The 23,069-nt window shown below is 39.2% G+C and overlaps 1 protein-coding gene across 2 annotated transcripts; it reads right to left on the bottom strand.

The window, feature by feature from the left end:
- Positions 1-18: 18 nt before the first annotated feature.
- zfr2 (zinc finger RNA binding protein 2) lies at positions 19-22,752 on the bottom strand. 2 transcript variants are annotated; one of them, XM_042006483.1, is made up of 19 exons: positions 22,649-22,752; positions 20,510-20,756; positions 20,222-20,339; positions 18,564-18,788; positions 17,524-17,858; positions 17,116-17,304; positions 16,640-16,877; positions 15,842-16,038; positions 14,263-14,382; positions 13,104-13,249; positions 11,832-11,958; positions 11,485-11,690; positions 11,093-11,261; positions 6,645-6,819; positions 2,806-2,894; positions 2,241-2,336; positions 1,918-2,029; positions 1,697-1,794; positions 19-1,602 (listed from the first exon to the last, which is right to left on the bottom strand). In XM_042006483.1, the coding sequence occupies exons 1-19, from the start codon at positions 22,699-22,701 to the stop codon at positions 1,429-1,431; spliced, it is 3,114 nt and encodes a 1,037-aa protein (XP_041862417.1). In that variant the 5' UTR covers positions 22,702-22,752; the 3' UTR covers positions 19-1,428. The 2 variants fall into 2 exon arrangements, with proteins under 2 accessions (XP_041862417.1, XP_041862418.1); XM_042006484.1 differs by having other exon boundaries at positions 20,525-20,756.
- Positions 22,753-23,069: the final 317 nt, after the last annotated feature.

The following is a 23,069-nucleotide window of genomic DNA, read 5'->3' as shown; positions in this document are numbered from 1 at the left end:
ATAACCCAGCACAATAAATGGTTTAAGTTCATTTAATATCTCCCCTTAATTATAGGCAATGCTACAAAGACATTCAAATAATAGGACAGCAACGGTCACACATCCCGTTTACACAATACAAAACACAATGCAACACCCTTCAGAAATAAAACAAAGAAATACACATTTGTGAGGCTCTTGGAAAACAACAATTAAACTAAAAACTCATCAACTTTTAAGCCAGAGTTGTGCAACTGTCCCTTGGCAGGCCTAAATCTTTGTTAAATGGGATCATAACCATACTAACCACACATAAACAACTTAAACCCCCTCCCACCTCAAAAAAAAAAAAAAAACCTCAGCCTTCTGTAATATACAACATGATCCAGGCACAAGGAACAAAGTCTTCAATTTGATCATTACAGCAGATATTCAGTCTCATATTTTGACTAAAGCTTCTCTCCTCAGCTGAGCATCCTCTGGAAGAAAAAAAAAGATTACTAGGCATATCATTCAAAAGATAAAACTATGGCTGTATACATTATCGTCTCTTAAGTGCTTCGTTTCCTCAGCATGCACTGTGCAATAAATAAGCTCTCTCTTCAGAGGCAGAGTCTTTCAAGTGTGAACTTGTTTAAAACCTCAGAGGAGAGTTCCTGTAGGTGTGGGTCAGCTTTTTTTCAGTTTGACTTGTTTTATAGGTGAAGGGCTTTTGGTGTGAGTTCAAAAACTCATCTCCCTTCAGGTCATGAACGAAGACATTTTTCTAGGAGCTTTTGAGGGAGCAGAAATTAAAAGAAAAGTTCACACTGTTTTATTGGTTCTGATGTGTCATCTGTAGGCACAATGAACATCACAGTACTGTATACATGTAGCTCTTTGACACAGAGCTCTCTGAAATCAGTCTTATAACTTCAAAGTCCCACAACTTTAACATTTTTCAGCAGCAGTATTAGTTCAGTAAGTCCTTGGGAGTTGGATGGTAAAACTGAGCGAGCCTGAAGAGCAGCTTTTTCTTCAGAGAAACATTTTTAAAAAGTTTAAAGTGCTCATCTTTAAACTGTACTGGAGGATCTAATATGACAGAAAACAGTAGTGGTGAATGTTGCAAATAGAACGGCATGGATGTTTAGGAATTAATCTTCTGTTATACTGACATGGAATGATGCAATCAGTAGCTTTCAAGATTTTTTTACTAAGCCAATTCACTCTGTACATTTTAGATTACACTATCTGCATAAAATTGCTATATGGGAGAAGGAATTGTAGAACAGATCCTCAAACGTCAGCCCCAAACCTCTTAAGGGTGGACATATATGGACATGTAGAGTCAAAGTTATACTTATACATGTGTAGCTGTGTGTTAAGATTGTTTCCATAAAAAGTTTAAAGGTGTGACATTCTACCAGTCCCTAAAACTAGCAAACTCCTCTGCACTAGAGGCAGAGGTCAAGCACTCGATTCTTCTTCCTTCTTGTCTTTTTTGCCTTCTCCCTCGCCTTCACCCGTGTCGCTGATGTCCCGTCGTCGTTTGCGGTTGCGTGCACTGGCCTTTGATGCTGGTAGTGACTCCATGCCCAGGACCTTGTGGATCTGGCGGAAGGCAAGCAGCCGCAGAGCGTGCTGGAACCAGAAAAATCACAGACTGTTTAGTCTGTAAAGCTGTAAGCAACACATTCTCATATCCAGGGGTACAAGACATGCTGCGTATGGGCACCTGTGCACTAGCAGTTATGTCCTCCCGGGCTTGAAGCTTCATGCACTCCAAAGCATCTGTTTGATCCTTCTCACAGGGATCCATCAAACCTGGCCCATCTGGGAAAAGAGAGAACAAAAGAATCAGAAGGTGAAGACTGTCATTTATTTTCCATACAATCAAGTTTAACACAAAGCTATTCTGTAGAATCAATAAGGCAAGCAAAGAAGAAAATGAATGACCTGGCAACAGGATGCCTGTAGAGATGCACTCCAGGACTCTTCGCATGGCCTCCCCTGGGCTGAGCGGGCCTGTGGCACTGCTGATCACCTTCTCCACCAGCAGCTCCATTGCCTGCACAGAGAAACAAAGGGAGACACAAAGTGGGTGGAACTCATTCACACGTACTCAGTCTAATATCCTCTTTACTGTTGTAAAGAACTGCTTTTCCATATTGTGGAGTTAGTGTTTTATATTTTACAGAAGGTCTCAGTGGAGACAAATTTATATTCAACAGTCACACTTTAACATCAGAAACATGTAACAGCCAAGTGAATGCACTAACCCAACCAGGCATCTTCCCCCAGGTGGGAACACGCTGACATAGATCTCTCAGCACCCGAATGACGATCACACAAGACTGCAGCCCATTTGCACGAGCCTTCAGAAAGTCAGATCAGATGCAACAAAGGATCATCATTTGAATTCTTGACTTGACCCACAGTCCACATAAAACTAAAAACCATTTTTATGAGTAAAGGTGCAGAGCAGTTTGCAATAGCATTTATGCAATTTTAAATCCCCAGCTACAGAGCTTTTGTACTACTGAGGATTAAACATGGTAAACTTTCCAGGTCATGAGATTTTTACGAGGATAAATATGAGGACACTTAAGATAAAAATGAGGTGAAAAAATAGATTTTTCCTTCTGTGAAACAAAAACAGAATCCTAAATCATTCCCACTGCTCAAGTACAAAATCTCATCCTGTTTCTAGCATTGATGTATCTTTATGAAAGAATTTCTTGTTGTGAGAAAGGCTCTCAGATATTTTAATGCATCATCAGAGAGATGAGAATACACATCTGAGACTGTAAAGATCAATAAAATCTGCTGTCCATTAAGTTTTACCTGAAACCATTTGGCATGACGGAGAGCTGCCAGGTATTCCAAACATTTCTTTTTATTCAGAAGATCAGGAGGATCATTCTCAACCACACCTGTTGAAAGATGGCATATAGAGACTTATGATTTACATTTAAACCTGAGCATAACCCACAAGATCACTACAATAAGTGTTGTAACTGTGGATGTACAGCCACTGATCAGAGATGAGATTAACACTTCAAGTTCACATGTGCCCTGTGAGCAGACATTTCTTTCAACCCTTAAAATAATCTAAAAAGTTTCTATTAAGTTGCTTTCACACATGCACTGCAGTCCTGAAATATTCTGTCTCGTGTTCATGTGTGAAAACAACTTCAGTCTGGTAAGAAAAACAATGAAGGGGAAATATGAAAGAGAAAGACAGGAATAAAATAAGGAGGAACGTAATGCTTCTGATTTACAGTTTCTGAGTGAGACAAGTAGTTAATAAAAAAAGCACAAATGTGTCCTTTGGAGTGGTGGGTTACAGGCGTATGTAAAAAAAAAAAAAAAAAAAAAAAAAGGAAATCCAAGCCATTCAGAGGTCAGATGTTTGAATCAAACTTTTAGTTAAAGATTAAAAACTTTACTACCATTATCCCACCCATTCATGGTTTAACATCCCAAATTAAAGGTATTTTGATTTGTCAAACCCAGATGCAAATTACAGTTAATAATATCTGTGGTTAGTCATTTAACTTCGTGGTCATTAAGTTGAACATTTAAAATGAAGAAGCATGATCCATTGTTAATGTTATTGTACTTAAACCTCTTCTATAGTACTTTTCAAGGCACCCAATGCACCTTACTTTCATTATTCATTCACACCCCATTGTGTGAATCACTTTCATATCTCTCCCCTAACCTGGTGGGTGTAAGCTACATGTGTAGCCACAGCTGCCTAGAGGCAGACTGAAAGGAACATGGCAGTCAGTTCAGTCTCTCAGACCACCACTGAACATTCATACACCAGAGATGCCGACACTGGAAGCAAGGAGGGGTTATGTGTGTTGGCTAAAGACTCAACAACAGATTTATTGGGACAAAGAAGGATTTAAACCGCTAACCACTGGACGACCTGCTCTACTGAGTGAGCACCTGCCACCCCTTTTCATAGTGGCAAGTCAAAATGTTTGCCATGAGAAAAAGGAAATTAAATAATATTTTATCATGCAGCAACTATGTCAATATCATGTTTCCTTCTAAAATATAACCTGATCAGAAACAATATTAAAAACACTAACAGGTGAAGAGGATAGTATGGATCATCTGCATGGGAAAGCTTGGGTTCGGGCATTTTGATGTAGATGTTAGTCTTAACACATACCACCCACCCACACATCATCATCAGATCTAGTAAACCCATCCTCTCATCCATGAAGGTGGTTCCCCCAGCAAAGTACCATGCAGACCAAAAAGAGCTCTATAAGGGTCTAACGGCACAATGAGGAGGCTAAAGTAGTAGTCCAATCTCCATACTCTACAATTCCTGACCTAATTAAGAATACACATCAGAATGAGCTTGATTCACACCGAGCCCATCCAGCAGCTTGAGACACCTGAAACAATGACTACATCCGCCATTCCAGTCTTTTACTGATTTTCAAGTGAATAGGTTGTAATTGAAATAAAATATATTTATACTCTGAGTGTTAAGGATTTCCTCTTTTTCACATTTGATTTGAAACAGCAAGCTCATAAACAAAAATTATCCAAAGATGGTTTTGATCGTAGCCTTCTGAACATTTCTGAACTCAATCATCAATTTTATTCCTCTGGAGAATAAACTCATCGGTTGTGGTGTGGAAAATGTTCTCATTTTACACCATTTTTAAAGCTGGATTTGTATTAAAAGAACATTTCTCAAGGAGGTAAAGGAGCCTTCTTTCACCTTGTGTCTCAATGTTCTAAGACATCAACATCAAAAAGTAAATCAACAAAAGGAAAGTCAGTTCTGTTTTAACAGCATGACAAATATTAATATTAACTTAATTAGCAGTATGAACAAAATTAGCTACTTTCTCTACTCGACCTCTATGAAATTCTAATGGACAGACGAGGAAGATAATTTTGTGGTTGGCTAACATGACAAACAACAAGTTCCTCCTGAAGGCTGAATGTGGTTACTGATTACTTAGATCAGGGGTGCCCAAGTCCGGTCCTCGAGATCTACAATCCTGCAACTTTTAGATGCAACCCTTCTCCAACACACCTGATTAAAATGACTGGCTCGTTACCAGGCCTCTGCAGAGCTGAATCACATGCAGAAGACATCTGATTCAAATGTGTTGGAGAGGGGTTGCATCTAAAAGTTGCAGGATGGTAGATCTTGAGGACCGAACTTGGGCACCCTTGACTTAGATCAGGCATGTCAAACTGGTCCAGCAAAGGGCCGTGTGGCTGCAGGTTTTTGTTCCAGCCAGCCAAGAGCACACAGTTTGACCAATCAGCTGTCTGAAGACTGAGATCAGTTGATTGAATCACTCAAATCTGGTGTGCTGCTGCTTGGTTGGAACAAAAACCTGCAGCCACACGGCCCTTTGCTGGACCAGTTTGACATATGTGACTTAGATGATTCATTATTTCACAAGCTAATTCTTGGGGGTTTCCACACTTCCATGTTCAAAAGAACTGTAGCAAGGTGTAGTTTCAATTAGCTTGCATCAAGGGCTAACACATGATATAAACAAAGCCAGTGTTTTGAAGCCTACACTATCATACCACTTAGAATTCAGGACCACCATTTATCACACTTCTCAGGGCTGGGAGCTTTGATTCAGCTACATGTCAGCCTTTCTAATAACAGCAAATCAGAGGATGACCCCCAAAGAGAAAAGCTTGATAAATGGGGTAAAATAGTTGGTTTATTTTCTCTCTTCTCAGTGGTATGTGTATCTGTGTGGTCTTCAGATGAGCCTTTGGCTTGCCAGGGTCTGTTGATACAAAATGGGGCACTTATCAACAAACCCAAACAAAACATAAAACAGAAACTTAAATAAAAGACAACAACCACAGAAAACATCTCTGCCATGTTTTCAAAATGGAAAAAAAGAACACATTAAGATGCTGACAATTACTGAAGCAGGCAGAGGAGTAGTTGCAACACAATGATCTTAAACCATTATTCTCATTGTTGAATGGGGGGAGTAATGACAATGGAGTCAATAATTTCATCTCCATTTTACATTTCAGTGCTGATCATTGTGATGCGATAATCGCACTCCAACACCTTATCATAATGGCACAAAATAATGCAGGGATGACAGACAAGAGAATGGGAAGATGCTGGACCTCAAACATTCCCCTTACAGGTACCATCACAAAAACATCTCCTGAATCAATAAATAAAGATTAATGTGAAAACAATGTCAATAATGTCATCATTTAAAGTATTTTCATCCCTGGGCATTATCTGAACAATGATCATCAATTATCAGAGCTTTCTAAAGGTTTTATATGAGCATGTGTTCATGAATTAAACACACACCCGAGTGGCACAGAAAGGTCGGAGAGCCTGGCTTTTGATTTTTATTGCTTTGGAGAGGAAATAAAGAAGCAGGGGACTACTGTCGCTGCAAAAGAAATGGGGAAATGAAAAAAGTGGGACAAATGAATGTGTGATTTAATTCTTGGGGTTAAAAAAAAAAAGTTAAATGTGGGCTTAATTAATGTCCCACCTGTTTTGTTAATATAATTATTTAGCCTTAAAATTTTTGTGCTAAAGGGTGAAAGGGTGGAGCAAGGGGTAGAAATATAGATATAAGTGTATTGCACACACCACTAACATTTGGTTGTTTGGCATTGAAAGCTTTGGCTTCTCTAACCTTTCTCAGCCGCTTTTTCTTCTCCCTGCTTGTCCTTCTCAGCAGCAGGGTCCTCCCTCATCAGCGGCGAGGTGAGAGAAATGGTCACCTGCATTTTGGGCTCCTTGCTTGAAAATATCACGATGTTCGCCTCCTCGGGGTGAGCCTGCACCTCATACTGATCTTCAGAAAATGTCTGCCGGTTAAAAGGACACTTGGGATTACTCACTACAGAGGAGGAGGAGTGTAGGGGCAGAATAGCCTTGTTTGGTGAGGTTACAGGGCAATACTGCAATTCTGACTTAATTCTTTGAAAAGGCCAGTGGGGTGTAGCTGCCTTACCAGATAAGGTCAGAGACAGTAAAAAGAAATCTTAATGCCTGATTTTGTTGCATTAAAATTTAGAAAATGAACAGGGCAAATAATGTAGAAAAGTCCCATTTCACTCTGTAGGATTCAGGTGTCATAACCAGGCAGTAAATCTAAAGATCAGTGAAAAGCACCTTCAATGAAAAGTTCATTCAGCTACAGCTGGAGGGAGAAAAAGTTAGGAATTACATCACTTCAAAACCTTGCATTCTCAGTGTTGTTCGACTTACATAGAAAACATGATTAATTTTAAAAACAGTGTGAGTTTTCCTCTGCGGCCAAGGGATAATTATTTCCTTTGTGAATATGTCAAAATCTCTCCAAAAGACAGTTGTCTCAAGATCTTGTACGTTTACAGCAAAGGTTAGAAATTTTCTGACAACAATGAGTGGAAGGGGAGTTTTCCAAATTTGCTTTACTGCATCACACCAGTTGATATTGAACTGGATATTCATACAAGAACTCGGGTTTTCAGTCTCACAATGAAGACTTCTGCAACCATAATTTAATAATACTGTGCAACAGAAGTGAGTACAGCCATGTTTAACATCACTTAGTAAAATCATTCAGATTTGCATCACTTTATAGCAATTACATTTTTATTATTGTCACTGAATAATCAAGAATTTCATATTACCACATGTAAATGATGTCTTCTTTTATCGTTTTCCATTTTCTGAGGTCACATTATGGCTGGGCGATAAATTGAGTTAATGTATTAATTTGAATTTCTGTTTATGACAATTTATTAAGAGGAAAAATCTGGATTTTATTTCCCCCTTTAATATGCAAATGCAGAAATAGAAGCCAGGAAAATAAACTGGCTGTTCTCTATAACCCCGCTAAAGTGTACTCCCAGTGGCAAGATAATACCACACAAGCTAGCCCACTAAGGCTGGAGACTCAACAATACTGCAAAGGCTTATGGAAGAAAGAAGCATCACATAACAGTGAAGCACAGCGGTTAAAAGATCTAAATGCGGACCACAGCACCCTCCCTCAACAAAGTCCAAGTCTAACATCCAACATCCAACATCCAACAAAGGCTCTCAGGTAAGAAGAACTGGACAGCACCTGGCTCGTACATGATCCACACCTACTGGTTAAAGAAGCTGACTTCTATCCATGAGCACAGGGCTGCCCAAGTCCAGTCATCGAGATCTACTATCCTGCAACTTTTATTTATTTATCCCTTCTCTGACACACCTGAATCAAATGAATGGCTTGCTACCAACCCTCTGCAGGGCTGAATGACATGTGGATGAGGGAATTCTGCCATTTGATTCAGTGTGTTGGAGAAGGGATGCATCTAAAAGTTGCAGGATAGTATATCTTAAGGACCAGAATTGGGCATCTCTCGCCTAGCAGTACAGATGAATCAACTGCTAAGGGATGGGACCCATGCTGAATGGCTGAACAAAGGGTGAACAATCCTGATTCTAAAAGAGCCCCAGAAGTGAACGGCCCCATCCAACTATTAGTTGGTAAACAGTCTCTCCACAACATGGAAGCTCCTGTCAGGCATCATAGCCGCTAAGATAAGTGGGCACATGGATCAATATATGACAGAGACACGGAAAGGATTTGGTAAATGTACCAGAGGAGAAAAACATTAGTTGCTGGTTTATAGAACTCACCCGAGAGTGCAAAACCAGACAGACAAACCTGTGTATTGTCTGTGTTTATTACAAGAAAGCCTTTGACTCAATGCCACTTACATGGATCATGGAATGTCTGCAGCTGTACAAGATCAACAACACCCTAAGAACTTTCATTACAAATTCAATGAAGCCATGGCAGACCACCCTCGAGGCCAACTTAAGCCAATTGCACAAATCTCCATCAAATGTGGTATACACCAAGGAGATGCTCTGTTCCTGCTGCTGTTCTGCAAAGGCCTGAACTCCCTCAGCCAATTGATCAACAAGACTGGCTATGGCTACCAACATAGGAATGGGGCTACCATCAGTCACCTCTTCTATATGGATAACATCAGCCTGTACGCTATGAGTGCGTGAGACATTGACTCACTGATCCACACCATCAGGATATACAGCATTGGAATGTCATTCAGACTGGAGGAATGTGGCTGAATGGTAACAAAGAGAGGAAAGATAGTCCACAATAAGGGCAATGCACTCCCAGAGGGCAGGATAGCAAATGTTGAGGAAAGCTAAAAGTACTAGGGTTTGTGGGTTAAGTTGACTTCTGCATCTCATAGAGAGCAGCATTTCTCACTGCAGTTATACGCACAGCTAAATCCCAGGCATGAGTGAAGGGTCACTTCACTGAAAATCAGACAAACACCGTTCTGGTGTGGAGGGAGGGCTAAGTCTGCTGCTAACTAACTATAGAAAAAAATACAGATTTTTTATAAAAATAAATCTCCAGAAATGGAAAATTCGATTTATCGATTTTACCAAAATCGCCCAGCTCTAGCTGCAACAGTCAAACATTTGCAGCGAGTAAGTCCTGAGGAGTCAGCTCAATGGCAAGAACAAGATACGGACAATTAACAGCAATGCCTTGTTAGTGATCAGACACCCTGCTAAGGTAATGAGCTAGTCAAAGGAGGCAGTTCAGACTACAGATGGTAAAACAGAGAAGCTGTTCACCATGCATGGAGGGTTCCACCCCAAATCCAGTGTCCAGCGACTATACGCTGAGCTCAAAGATGGAGGCCGAGGGCCTGTGAGCATCAAGGCCGCTATCCAAGATGAGACATCCAAGCTAAATGAATAAATCAGGAAGATGACCCCAAGAGATGAGGCATTGTCTCAGGCTCAGGCAGTGGTCATTGGAAGAGAAGGAGTTTAAGGAACCATCATGGCAGGAAGAACCCATGCATGAGACGTACCTCTGACAGCTGAAGTGTAAAAAATAAACACGTCCTACCAATGGCTAGAGATCTACCACACCAGGCAAGACTCCAGGTGCAGGCTGGGCAAAGAGGCCTCTGAAACAATCCAGCACCTCACAGCAGGGTGTAAGATACAGGCAGGAAAAGAACATATGGAAAGCCATAACCAAGAAGCCAGCATAGTGTTCAGAAACATCTGTGCAGAATATTGAATGGAACCCTAGGTCACAATGGGCAACACCTCCCAAGGTGGTAGAGAAAGAGAGAGCCACAATCCTGTGGAACTTTTAGATACAGGCCGTTTCCCCCATGCTGGTGAAGTGGCTCCAACAGATACCTGGAGAAACATCAGACATCTCCATCCACAAGAGTGCAGTCCTAGGAACAGTTAAGATACTCCCAGGACTCTGGCAGTGGACCCGAGCTTGAGAATAACAGCCACCCACCCACCCAGGGAAGATGGGTGGATCGGTGAGGGAGTTATTTGGCTTGGAAAAAAAAATCAAAGATTTTATTTTTTTAATTAGGCTCCTTGGAAAGTGCAAATATACTTAGATTAATTTTTTTCATGGGTTTTCTTATTTGTGTGCCATTGATCACAGCTGTATTCACATATTCACATACTGCACTGAGTTTCCACGTTGAGGCTTATATTTATAAATATATAAAACTGAATTATTTCTCATTTACTTATGGACAATTTACTAGGATTTAATTTTTGAGTGAAGATGCAATTTTTACTTATTTTACAATAAGTGACATTTAAAGGGAATGCAATCACTTCTGCTATTTTTATGGAAAACAAACTGTGCTTATGACTAGCTGTGGTTTACAGTCGTACATGTTCACTTAAAATTAACTGCTCTAGTGGATAGGGCGTATTTTACCATTTTTTTTTATGAAAAGTAGTTGTAAATCTGCCTTCCTTCTCGACAACAAAGGTAGTGATGGTGGAAAACTGTGATTCCCATTCTTTTTTTTTTACATTGTAGTATCTTCTAGTCTTTTGGCATCCATGTCTATTGACACAAGTCAAAAGACAACAGATGGCAAAGAATCATATGACAAATACTGATGAATGCAGCCCTGCTTGTAAAAAGTTTGATTTTATATTTTGATTAACAGTAATAAGAAAACGTCACAATTCCTAATCCAACTAAATGTGAGAGTGCAGACGTGATTTCTTCATTTGTCACAATCCTTCCTTGACAGTTCAAAGGTCAAAATCTTTCATGCTTACCTCCAGTTCCTTTGGTAGGTGCTTAGCAATGGTCTTTAGTAACGAGATGGTGGGTTTCTTTGCAGTCAGCAAGATTAGTTCAACATTTCTGTCCCCACGAAGCAGCAGGCCTTTGGCCAGGATACCAACTCTCATCACACCTTTTAGCAACCGAGCAGTGTTTTCAGTACTGATAAAGATAGCAACAGGTCAGAACAAAAGGTTATAGAGGTTATTTTACAAGTATTAAATCTAAACGTTTTTCACTATTAACATGATACTTAATCTTACACATCTAGAGCTGTCTGGCTGTACAAAATGTAATGAAATAGAAAAAACTAAATGCTTTCCCAGCACCTATTTTATCTCAAAAGCCCATCTAAAAAGCTAAATATATACAAGTCACTTCTTACCTCTTCTCATCTACTCCCTCAGTAGCAGCAGTAGTAACAGCTAGTTTCTCCTTCTCAAGCAGGGAGTCTGACACCAGTTTTAGAGCTCTCTCTGAGTGGGAGACGATCCTCTGCACAGCCTGGAGCTCCTCTTCTACTGGGTAAATGGTGGAGTGCTTGGCCATGATGTAACGGTCATCAGGAGAATCAGGCCTTCGAACGCAAGTCTAAAAAAAGGGGGGGGGGGTGATATAGGGTGATTGGTCACACTACTAAACAAAAACCTTAGCTTGTTTGTTTTCAACATAGAAAACAAACAAACACACAAGCAGAAGATGACGTAAGTAAAACAAAACTGTAACACTCACCAGCAGAGGGGGCACTGGTATACCAGGGCGACTCATTAGTGGTGGAGGAGCTATCCTACGTCTCTGGTCCCCCCAGTACATCTGCTCCTCCTCAATCCTCCTCCAGTACATGTCCTCCTCATATCGCCTTCAGGAAAGAGGAAGAATTTTCATGCCATGCATGAAAAGTCATGTATCCAGCAGTGGGATGATATGGCTCTTGTTAACGTTGAACCAAAGCTCTTAAAAATGGATCTTCCTCAAAATATTTGAGATGTACTGTTGATAATACACACTAGTTATTACAAAAAGATTGTTTGCTCAAAGTTGAGATTACAAAGTAAACAGTAAATATATTCAAGTTTACCCTGAAACAGGATTCATAAGGGCTCAACGGAGGCCAGACCTCATATTTGAAATTGTAGTTGCAATCAGTCACAAGATCAGACAAAAAATTAACCAAGCAGTTCGACTGGCTTGCTCCACCACTGCTACTTGAAAAAAGTCGAACTACTCATGAAGTAAAGCTACAAACCAAAAATTCAATTTGGCAACGTAAGACATCACTAAACCCAAAGTGAATGAGAAGATAGATCATTGACACTTGAAATACAGCTTAGGAAAAAAAAAAATATCGACCACTGCTCAAACTGCTGTTCCTGTGGTCTTACTCAAACCTCTACCAGAGGTCTTTGCTTCTCACCAATTAAGGTGAGTTTTGCATGACTCCCGTCCTGCCTGTAGGAGCCTGTTTCCAACTGTTCTAGCTGTGAACATCACCCCAGTCTCAGTTTGCCACCATGTTTGAGACTTGATATCAGCCCACAGTTCTTGTGTAGTAAGTTTGCAGTCATCCCTTCCAGTTCAAAGTTGTTTTTGCCCTCTGCCATACTGTAGTTTTGTTGTCCTCATAAAGCAGAATAACATATTCTTGTGTAGTATTTAAATTTTTGGTGGTAATATTCAGAAATGCTGATTTAAGAATAAATAGCAGTGGTCTCTTATTGTTTTCCGGAGCTGTATGTACATGTACATTAGGCAACATGTACATGTGCAAGTGGTCTTATGTACATATGATTAATAAAATCCTCCTCTGGCTGTTGGGACGTCTGTTTGATTAAACAAACAAAAAGGAGTATGCAAGCAACCAGAGTCACAAACAGTCAAGACATGTGCCTGAACACATCTTGTTCCATCTTTTCTATTTTAGCTTCTTCTGTCCTAACAAAGGAAATCTTAAAAGTTGATGTCAAAATGTGAACAAGTAGGTCTACGATTAGGAGCGAGACTGACCTCATCTCCATGTGCCAGCGCTGCTCATCATCTCGCTGTCTCTTTAGCACCGCTTTCTGCTTCTGCTTCTTTAGCTTGCTCTCCTGAAGCTTCCTGGCCCGGTTACTGGGCTTAATCTCCACAGGAAGCTCTGGGTTCACTTTCTTCTGTAGGGAAACAGTGAAGAGAAAAGAACTCATTTAAAGGAAATGTAATGAAAATGTAATGACAGTCCGTGCACACCAGATCCTGCACGTCCACTGACTATCCCCACAATATTGCAAAGGGACAGTGTGCTAAAATAATATTTATTTTCATTTTGAGCTTCCATTCACATTTCCAACTTGAAAACATAATCTGATTTAAAACAGTCTTCACAATTACAAAACTGCAGAGACTACAAATAGACATTCCTCCTAGGGGACAATACAGAGGCCATGTTTTGATTCCAACCATGAAGAGAACAGAGTGTCACAATTGATATCTGGATGGGGCTCTCTGAAAAGAGAGATTTTACAAAAAGTCTAAGGCCCAAAGTCAGCTCAGAGCAAGCAAACATTCAGACATGTCATATAAGACCACTATTCATGCCACCCTGTTATCAGATGATGCCTGAAATACAATATTTTGCTGCACGCCATACAAGGGACCAAGAATAGGCTGGTTTGTTTTTCTTTGGTGTGGGATTTCAGCATTGAAGGTGAATGGTTGGAAAACTAAATATTCTGAGCATGCATAAAAGTTGAAAAATAAATAAATAAAAATAAATACTAAAAGACCTTGGGCACATGTCTCAACTATTACTATAGTTGAGACTGCTCCGACCAAAGTGATTAATGATCAGCTGAAACACAGTTTATTTAAATTAAAGACCCACCTGTTCTCTGCTGCATTTCAATAGATTTTATTTAGAAATCTAAATCTGCATCAGTTTCTTTTAAGCTTGAATTTTTAAACTTGATCATGTTTTAATACTGTTTTTTTTTCTAATATTTTTTCTTTTTACTTTTTCTTTTGTTTTTAATGTTAAATTATGCTTCTTGTATTCTGTAAAGGACTTTCTAAAGGAATTTCTCAGTCCTTGAATTGTGCTATAAAAATAAACTTTCCTTGCCTTTATTTTATAGTTCAAGTACCCAATGGGCCACAAATCAGCAGAGCAATGTTTTGAGTTGTTTACCTTGTATTGTAGCCTGTGCCTTCTTCCTTTTAGGTGCATGTCTTTAGCATTGGGATCATTGAAGCTGCACTCACACAGTTTACAGTGAAATCTAATCACTTTTCCATCATCATTACGTACCTGAAAAAGACAAACGTTCAGGTAGAATCAAAGAGTCACACTTCAACAAAAACAATCTAGATCAATATCATTAAAAAACTGACAATAGTCATGTTTCCATCAAAGTTAGGCTCTTTTTTTTTTTAAAGTTGTACCTTAGAAAGCCTGATTTGCCCAGTTCTTATTCTCTATGGCCAGTGCCCTGCAGGTTTTAGATCTTTTCCTGCTGCAACACACCTAATTCAAATAAATTCCAACAACTTGATGTCAAGTTTTGCATAAACCTGTTAACGACCCATTAATCTGAGTTTGGTGAGCTCAAGCAGGAAACATCTAACCTGCTTGACAACGGCCCTCAAGGACCAGAAATCCCTGATCTATTTTTACTTCTAAATTTGTTTTGCCACATTTTTTTTTCTCTGTAAAGAGTGATTGCATGATTTTAAAAGAAGAAGCTGTTTCTATTCCTGTGGAATGAACATGTCCAATTTTTCCTGACATGAAATTATAACTAGAACATCCCCATCTTCACTTTGTTTTTTTCTCTTGTAAGGTGACTAGTTATTTATGTCCCTGTTCAATTTACTTCTGGTTAGCTACAAATGGTCTGATGTTTTCATATTATATTGCTATCATGGATAAAGATAAGCAGCTAGCTGATTTAGCAATTAGCTTACCTGTAGCCACAGGGGTATATGTGCTTAATGATGACTTTAGTATGCTATAGATAATCACACTGTTAATAAAATCCATTCTGAGAGTGAAGTGGTGAAACAGTTATTTTGCAATGTGCTTTCTGTTTGCGCATCAGGCCATGAGCAAGCAAAGAGGAGAGGAGAAATGATGTGCAGTTATGTAAATAAGACAAATGAAATCAAACTGTTAAGTTGTTTAAAAAAGAAGGTAAACCTGCGCTAAAAGTAAAAGTCTAAAGGCAGGTGGGGTGCTACCCTAATATAATTGTAGTGAAACACTTATGAGAAGCATTCAGGAGCCAGATATTGGAACTATGCATCGCTAATTTATTCACCTTGTAAATCTGTTTCTGGTTAAAGTGGCAGCATTGCATTAATAAGCATCACAATACAGCGATCAGTGTTTATTTTATTGGATTCTTGGTTGACTTAATGTAAACATCCACAGAGTTTTTATATTAGGTTATGTATTATTTTCAACTTTTCAGGTTAGACCTGTAGTTGTGGCATCCATATCAGTTGGAAGACATTGATCTGAATTATTTTCTTTACATCGTTTGTGTGAAACTCAAAGTTTACTCTTTTTAGATATTAAACAGTCAGACAGTTGTTTTGACACTGCAAATCCAAGTTGTATACTTGTTTCTTCTTAGAAAATTGGGTCAGGAATTGATAAAGGAATCAAAGAACCGGATCAATAGGCAAAATTCATAACAGCATTGATATTAATAAAATATTATCATGGTCCTGCACCAGTGCGAATGTTGTATGTATTTCCTTCTTACCTCTTCTACATAGTCATGCCCCACAGGCTGGATGTCTCCTTGGCCTCCAACTCTGTCCTCATCACTCAGAGGCTCCATCTTCTGGACTGACATGTGAACAGGCTCCTCCACTTTAGCTGCCACCACCGTTACCACTGCTGATGCTGCCGATGCTACTGATGCTGCTGATGCTGCTGGAAAACTTGTTGGCTTATTGGCTGTGAAAGAGGTCAAATGTTTCTAAGAACTCATTTAAAGCCATTTGTTAGAGCCAAAAAGGCTTGGTTAAAAAATAAATACATAATAAAAGTAATACTAAATTCCAGAAAAACTACTTTGAAAATAATTTTAGAGATGATTATGTTAATCAAAAGTTATTGCAAATAATTACAAATTTGTTGTTCATACATTTGGGGCTTAAAAACTGTAATCCACTGTAACAAATTAACAAGGCAAAAAGTTATAGATTTAAGAAGGCGAATGCTACAAGTCCATTTGTTGTAAAACCAGAGATGATTCTGCATGTTTACTGGTCTTACAAAGGGCTTTTATGTGTGTAAGACTCATCCAAAATGACATGTCATGTTCTTCATTTTAAGAATGAAGACAAGATGTTATATCCCTTCTATTCAGACATCTATTGTTAAAGTCAGCAAATCTCTATAAATACTGTTAAGGAAATAATGTTCTTTTGTACTCTACGTTTGGATAAATGTGCACAGTGCAGCTGAGGTAAAGATTAAAATCATTCCAGATCAATAAATATTCAACATTAAATTGGCCAGAAAAGGGAAAAACATCTTAAATCAATTAACTTACAAATGGATGTTATTTTGGAGGGAGCTGGTTTCTTGACTGGTGGGGTTGATTTGGTTGTGGTGTTTACAGGCGACTGTTTGGGAATCACGGGAGTGGATGTAGTTGAAACTGTGACAGAAGCTGAGGACGAGACCGGAGGCTTTCCTGCTGTCGAGGTCGTGATAACTGGAGCAGAATTCACCAACACTGGCTCAGTAGAAGGTATCGGTTTGCCAAGCTTGGTATGAAGTTTCACCACCTTTCCATGGTTGACAAAGGGCGACAGAGGGAGATCTGATTATTTAAAGCTGCTGATAGTTAACCCCATCACCATTTCCTCAGGGATTTTTTGTTGCCAGATCTGGTAGCTTTGATGGAACATCACATCAGTACACGACCATTATATCAGATAATTAAAGCATGCCAATTGTCTTCACTTTTAAAAATAGCAAGTTCTGAAAACAGTAAAGAGGAACAAGTATCATAAGTTTTCTAACCTTCTGGTGTTTGGCCCCACGGATATGGGCAGCATAGGCGTCTACTCCAGTGCATGATACATCACATAACTCACACCGTAACTGAGTTTGGACTCCTCTGGGCCCGTTGCTGGTCCCAGTCTGGCCCCCAGCTTTTAAAGCTGCTTCCTTTTTCTTATGCTTCTGGCCTTCATTGTGTTCCCTGTATGTCTAAACCAAGACAAGATAATAAATAATAAAATAATTTTTGCAATGAGACTCTTTTCTATATATACTTTGGTATGAAACCTACATATTCAAGTGTAATTTCGTTTTATCCAATATGCATGATATAATAATATAATATGCATTGCATTGAACAACATAATAGAGGAGCTCTGTTGAAAATACACTTGGCCTTTAAAGCTGATCCTGATTCATTTATTTTACCTGAGGGCCTGCACAGCTGATCTTGCAAATATCACAGTAATGCAGCTGTGGCTGTTTAGGAGGTCCTTTTGGCCTTTGCAACTTATTCTGATGAAAAGAAGGCTTTTTGTAGGCATTTCCAGTTGGAGCTGTCACCATGTTGCTGCCTGAGTTACTCCAAGATGAGCTTGTCAGCTGCTTGGGCGGCGGCTGAACGGGGGGCTGGGGCTGTTGAGGCTGCTGTGATGGCTGTGGTTGAGGCTGGGGTTGGGATAAAGTCTGCTGTGCCGGCTGGTAATAGGAGGGGGCAGATGCAGAGGTGTAGCCAATTGAGTTGTAACTAGAGTAGCTAATGCCTGAGGGTGAGAGACGAGGAAAAAAAAAACTGAGTATAGAGTTACTAAAGAAAAGAAAGCAAGCAGGAAATGGGTCAAACATGAACAGTCAGCAGTCACATAAGCAATAAGCAGTACTTTAATTTCCTCAGGGACAGAACCAGCCCAGGCATCCACACTGCTTTGACAAAGATGTCGTAGAAAAATTTAGTTCCATTTTTAATTTGCAGGGTATCAGTCTATGTTTGCCCAGGCCTTAAAGCGTACTAAAGAGTGCTAAAAACATAGAAAAATTATTATCAGCTACTGCATACATGTGGCAATAAACTGCACATACAGTACCCATTTTCACAGCAGCTGTGTTGAATGATATAACCTGAAATGTTCCCCTTTCACAGTTCTTGTAATTTGAAGCAGATGCAATTCTCAGTTTTATTGTCATTAAATAAATTCGCCTTTGACCTTTAGTATTGTTCAGTTTATAACAGGGAATCTGTACTTTTATTCATATGCAGCACAATTAAATGTACTCTGCAGCACCCTGTATTTTAGATTTAGCTTATTTTCTGCTACCATGAGCGAAACTAATATTTACTATGTAAGAATAGCAAGTTTATGTACTAACATGTATATATTTACTTTATACTTTACAGTAGTGTTGACCATCTTGAGCACAGAAAAAAATGTTCCAAAAGGTTTTTTCCCTCGGTTGTTGTCTGATCTCACCAGAGTAGGAGGTGGCTGAAACAGTGGAGCTGAAGGAAGAACCAAGTGTGTAGGATGAAATTGGTGTTGGAGGTTGCGGGACACTGGTGGATACTGGGTAGATGTTGTAGTTGGTAGACACAGAGCTGGAGGGGACCAAGGGCTTTAGGGCAGTCACCTGCCTCTGAGGTGGAGGAGGCTGGCTGTAGGCAGTGGTGGGGGCTGGACTGTAAGAGGTCTTCACTCCTAGTGATATGGAAAGAAATAAAGGGAACAGAGGTGGAGAAAGAAGACATCAATGGAAGGCAAATGAGAAAGAAACAGCACAAATCATTACATTTTTTTATTTTAATAACAAACGAGCACCAGATACATTCTTTATGCATAATGGTGATTATGTTACATGTATTTCTGATTTTTGTCAGTCACACAACATTATCAGGGCAGCAGCTGACTAGTCCACATTAAGTCAGGTGGACAGTGTTCTAAAACAAAAACCTTAACATACTAAAACAAAAACCTTTTCAAGACAAGTACTACTGCAACAGATGATTTGACTGCAGCAGATCCCAGATCTGAAAATCATTAGGAGAGTCTGACATAACATGAAAGGATGGAAAACATGGAGAGCAGGAGAACTGTCTTAACATTACACGCAACATGCTTGCCAAATACTTTAAAAACCTTTTGTCAACTGAAGCTATTTTTGCTCTACAGCCTTGAAAGCAGCCAGGATTTGTTGAGTTTTCTGCCAGACTTTCAAAAAGTATAAAAAAAACCTGCTTTTCCTACAAGAAGCTCCTTTCCTAAAACATTTAAAAACGGGGAATTCTTTACTTTGCCACAAAGAGAATGTCTTCAAAGTGTAATCAGATTACCCTTGATTACTTTTCAGAAAATAAAAAGTAATTAAAAGTTTATGTGCTCATGAAAACAACAAATACTCTTGCAATAAGTTACTAAAAATGTGAAAAGCAAAGCCACTTTCACACCACTACCAAACATACACTCAGTACTTGCTGCACCAATATTATTAAATATACTTTATTTATTCTACAGAGAAACTGTAATGTTTAATTTGTGTTTTTTGTTTGTTTTGTCTTTTGTTGATGATTTATCTGTCTGGTCTCCCATTGGAACATGCTAAATAAATATGTTATTTAAAAATAAAATAAAAAAAGATATTTTTAGTAACAAAAAGCAATCTGTCAGCTGTTATAAATAAAAATACCTATCGCATATTGTGCTTCTGTGACACTGAGGTAGTTTCTTGCTGCACACCTGGGTTCAACTCTTCTACTGATCCATACTAGATGGATCTTTAGCTCAATAGTGGAGCCAGTTTGGAAATAAATCCCAAGGTTTTTTTGGCACCACTTCATCGAATATAATTGGCACAAAAATGTGATTAGTGGTTTCACAGGAACAAAGAAATCCTGGTATACTGGTGTCTTAATGGTATGTGAGTAAATTGTGCCATGAGAAGACTAACCAATTAAAAATAAACTGCTGCTTTGAGGGGGAAAAAGAAACAACACATTTGTCATTGTGGTATTATTCTCCATGATGAGCGCCAAAACAAAAAACAGCTGTAACATTTAGGCCACAGCTGAAACAAAATAGCATAGACCAATCACTTAACAGTGAACGTAGCAATGAATATATGTTAATAGACTCACCAGTCTGGTAGTAATTATCAGTGGGTGTCCTCTGGGCCGGGGCTATACTTGTCTGGTAGTACTGTTTGTTGTCATAAGTCGTTACAGCAGCAGGCCGCCCATAACTATAGTTGTCCTGCTGTTGTTTACAAAACAGAATTCAATTAAAGTTTTTTTTTTATTAACATGGACAGATGCAAGAGTATGTTAAATGCCAACTTTATGTGCACCAAAATGAAAGCCGTTAAATAAAGTCTGGCATGCAACGTGAAAGAGCATAAGTCATAAAAGAAGCAAAAAGAGACTGACCATGTCTGAGTATACCTGGTACGTCTGTGGGGTGGTGGTGGGCTGTGGGGGATCTGGTTGTCTGTAGGTGTAGTCTTGAGGTGCCAGGTGGCTCTGATAGGTGGGGTAAGAGGCTGAGGCCACAGGTCGGGCTGCCTGGACTGGAGCTGGTGAGTATGATGCTGTCACTGCATGAGCCACAGCAGGAGCCTGCTGGACGCTATAGGTGGCTGTAGAGGGATGGGAGTAGGCCGGAGGAGGCTGGGTACTGAAGGGAGACAAAATTTTAGAAAAACAGAATAAGAATAATGAACATGAAAGACAATAAGTCACAGGGGCTTTTATTGCAGTTTCTATAGGGTCTAACTGCACCATCAATCTTTCATTAAAGAAATTTTAAAACCAGATCTTTACACGTGTAACCCGTGCTCTGCTTTCTTGTGCAGAAACAAGGCTATTTGTGATTGTCTTAAGTACTAAACAATAAAGCTGACTGCTATATCATCTCTCAGTTATTTAAAACATAACCCAGCCTGGTGCCTGCATGAGAAGAAGACTGGGTAACATAAGCCCTGCTGTTATGCCGCTCTGCGTTCCCCAAAGTCCTGGCAGTGGCAGTGCATGAGTCTTTGGTGTACGAGTTTCAAAGTCTTGACTGATTGCACCTGTGAATGTCTGGGTGTAGAACCTGCCTGGTGAGGCTTGCAGATGTAAGTTACTCCTGCTCGTGCAACTCAGCATGTTCACTGTTTGAATGGCTGAAACCCAATATTCTGGCAACTAAGCCAGACTGTAACACTAGTGAAATACAAGCATGAACAGTTTCATTTAAATAACATTTCTCAAAGTAGATCATTGTCATTAGGAATAAATCAGAAAATTGTATTTGCAATTATTAAATGGTTTTTGTAAACAAAATATTAGAAAGTAATAGAAAATAGCCCGTAAGAACTCTAAAGTGGTGTCAAAAGCCATGTTTTGTCTGAACAAAAACAGAGATCAAAGAATAAGGAAAAACCACCTCACATTTACCCTTAAAATGCATTCAAATTAAAAGGTACTAATGAACTCATCTTTTAGTTTTCCTTCAGAGAAAAACAAACATTTTTCATATATTACATAAAAATAATATTTTGTCAACATCACATCTGGCCATATTGATAAGAAAATGTATGATCGCAAATTACAAAAATATCTCCAATCCTATAACCATAACACAAACTAAAAAACTGGTAGGTGTACTATACTCTAAAGCTTTGTCATGCAAATTTACATAACTTTATTCATTTCAGTTGATTTGTTAACCTTGTCATTAAGTGCAAAGTGACATCTTTAAGGCTGCAAACGTTTGTTATACTAATAAGATGTGAAATCTTGTGAAGTGAAATCTGGGACTGTGTAAATCTATCAATTCTTGAATGAAGTATGGGTGAAATAGGATGCTTTGGCATGGTGATGCAAAGAAAATATTCCTGTTTGCCTGGTTTGTGGGCTTGAACACAATCCAGAACAACACACTTAACAAGCAACCTTTATGATTCACTGACCACAATAATGTAATTGCATATTATTATAATAATTATTATTTTTGTTTTATCATCATCACTTGTCAAACCCAAAAGGTATGATCCAAACATGCCAAACACATTCATTTAAGCTCTTTTACCGGTGACCAGTTTCTTGCCTGCTCACGAGCATTTATCTAGTTTAAATCCTGTCAAAAACTGTACTGTTTGTAGACTTCAGTAATGTTGGACCATTATCCCTTTTAATCCTAAACACCGGCTAAAATCTTACCTGCCGCAGCCAAGTCCATTACTATGACGAGCCGCATACTGTTTGCTATAACTAGCTTTCCCTGTGCCGTCACAGTTAAGCATGTGGTAAAAACACTGAACTATTTGTGTCTGCATCCCCACAAAAGATGACTGCGCCGAGGGTTCACCTAACGTCAAACCGCTTGTCAGCAATAACTGGCCTACGAACTCGGTCCAGGCTAACGTTAGCTAACCGTTACCGAACCAGCAGGTCAAGCTAGCCGTCTCTGCACCGCTAAAATGTGAAATCCCATCAGTGACCCTGCTTCTACCAAATTACCCCAGCAACCAATACTTTTGACTCGACACGCATACAGACAACAACGTACATCACTTGAATTACCTGTATTGTGGACCGGCACCATGTGTAAAGCCGAAATAGTTGCTTGCAGCCATCTTGACATCTCCGGTACAGTACAGTCCTGGCAAACAGCAGTGAAGCGTTAAACTCAGCGTCAAGATAGTTCAGCCCACCATTGCTTCGCCACCATCCCCACTGGAGCGTAGAAGAAAAGAAAAACTCTTACATTTATGGTGAAAATGTCCTATATATGCATAATATTACTTTATTGGAAAGCCCATTCTTTGGCATATTGAATTTTATAGCTCGATTTTTGCAATTTTTTGAGTTTGCATACTGTAGCATACCGAAGACGGAAGTAATTGGAAGTGCATCCTCTCATTTAAATTTTTTCATTCTCCTGACATTGAACATAAAAAGTGAGAACATCTTTTTTTTAAATAAGTCATCTCTTAAGAGTTTT

Source organism: Melanotaenia boesemani, chromosome 14, assembly GCF_017639745.1.
Source record: "Melanotaenia boesemani isolate fMelBoe1 chromosome 14, fMelBoe1.pri, whole genome shotgun sequence".
In the NCBI taxonomy this organism is placed as follows: domain Eukaryota; kingdom Metazoa; phylum Chordata; class Actinopteri; order Atheriniformes; family Melanotaeniidae; genus Melanotaenia; species Melanotaenia boesemani.
The sequence above is the reverse complement of the archived record's forward strand: the minus strand, read 5'-3'. Positions and strand labels throughout refer to the sequence as shown.

Excerpts from the sequence above, each read along its gene's own strand:
- zfr2 (XM_042006483.1), bottom strand. The coding sequence starts at position 22,701 with ATGGCTGCAAGCAACTATTTCGGCTTTACACATGGTGCCGGTCCACAA. Across the intron at positions 17,305-17,523 it reads TCAGCTGTGCAGGCCCTCAG|ACATACAGGGAACACAATGA; the intron begins GTAAAATAAATG and ends GTCTTGGTTTAG. Across the intron at positions 11,959-13,103 it reads CGCTGGCACATGGAGATGAG|GCGATATGAGGAGGACATGT; the intron begins GTCAGTCTCGCT and ends TCTTTCCTGAAG.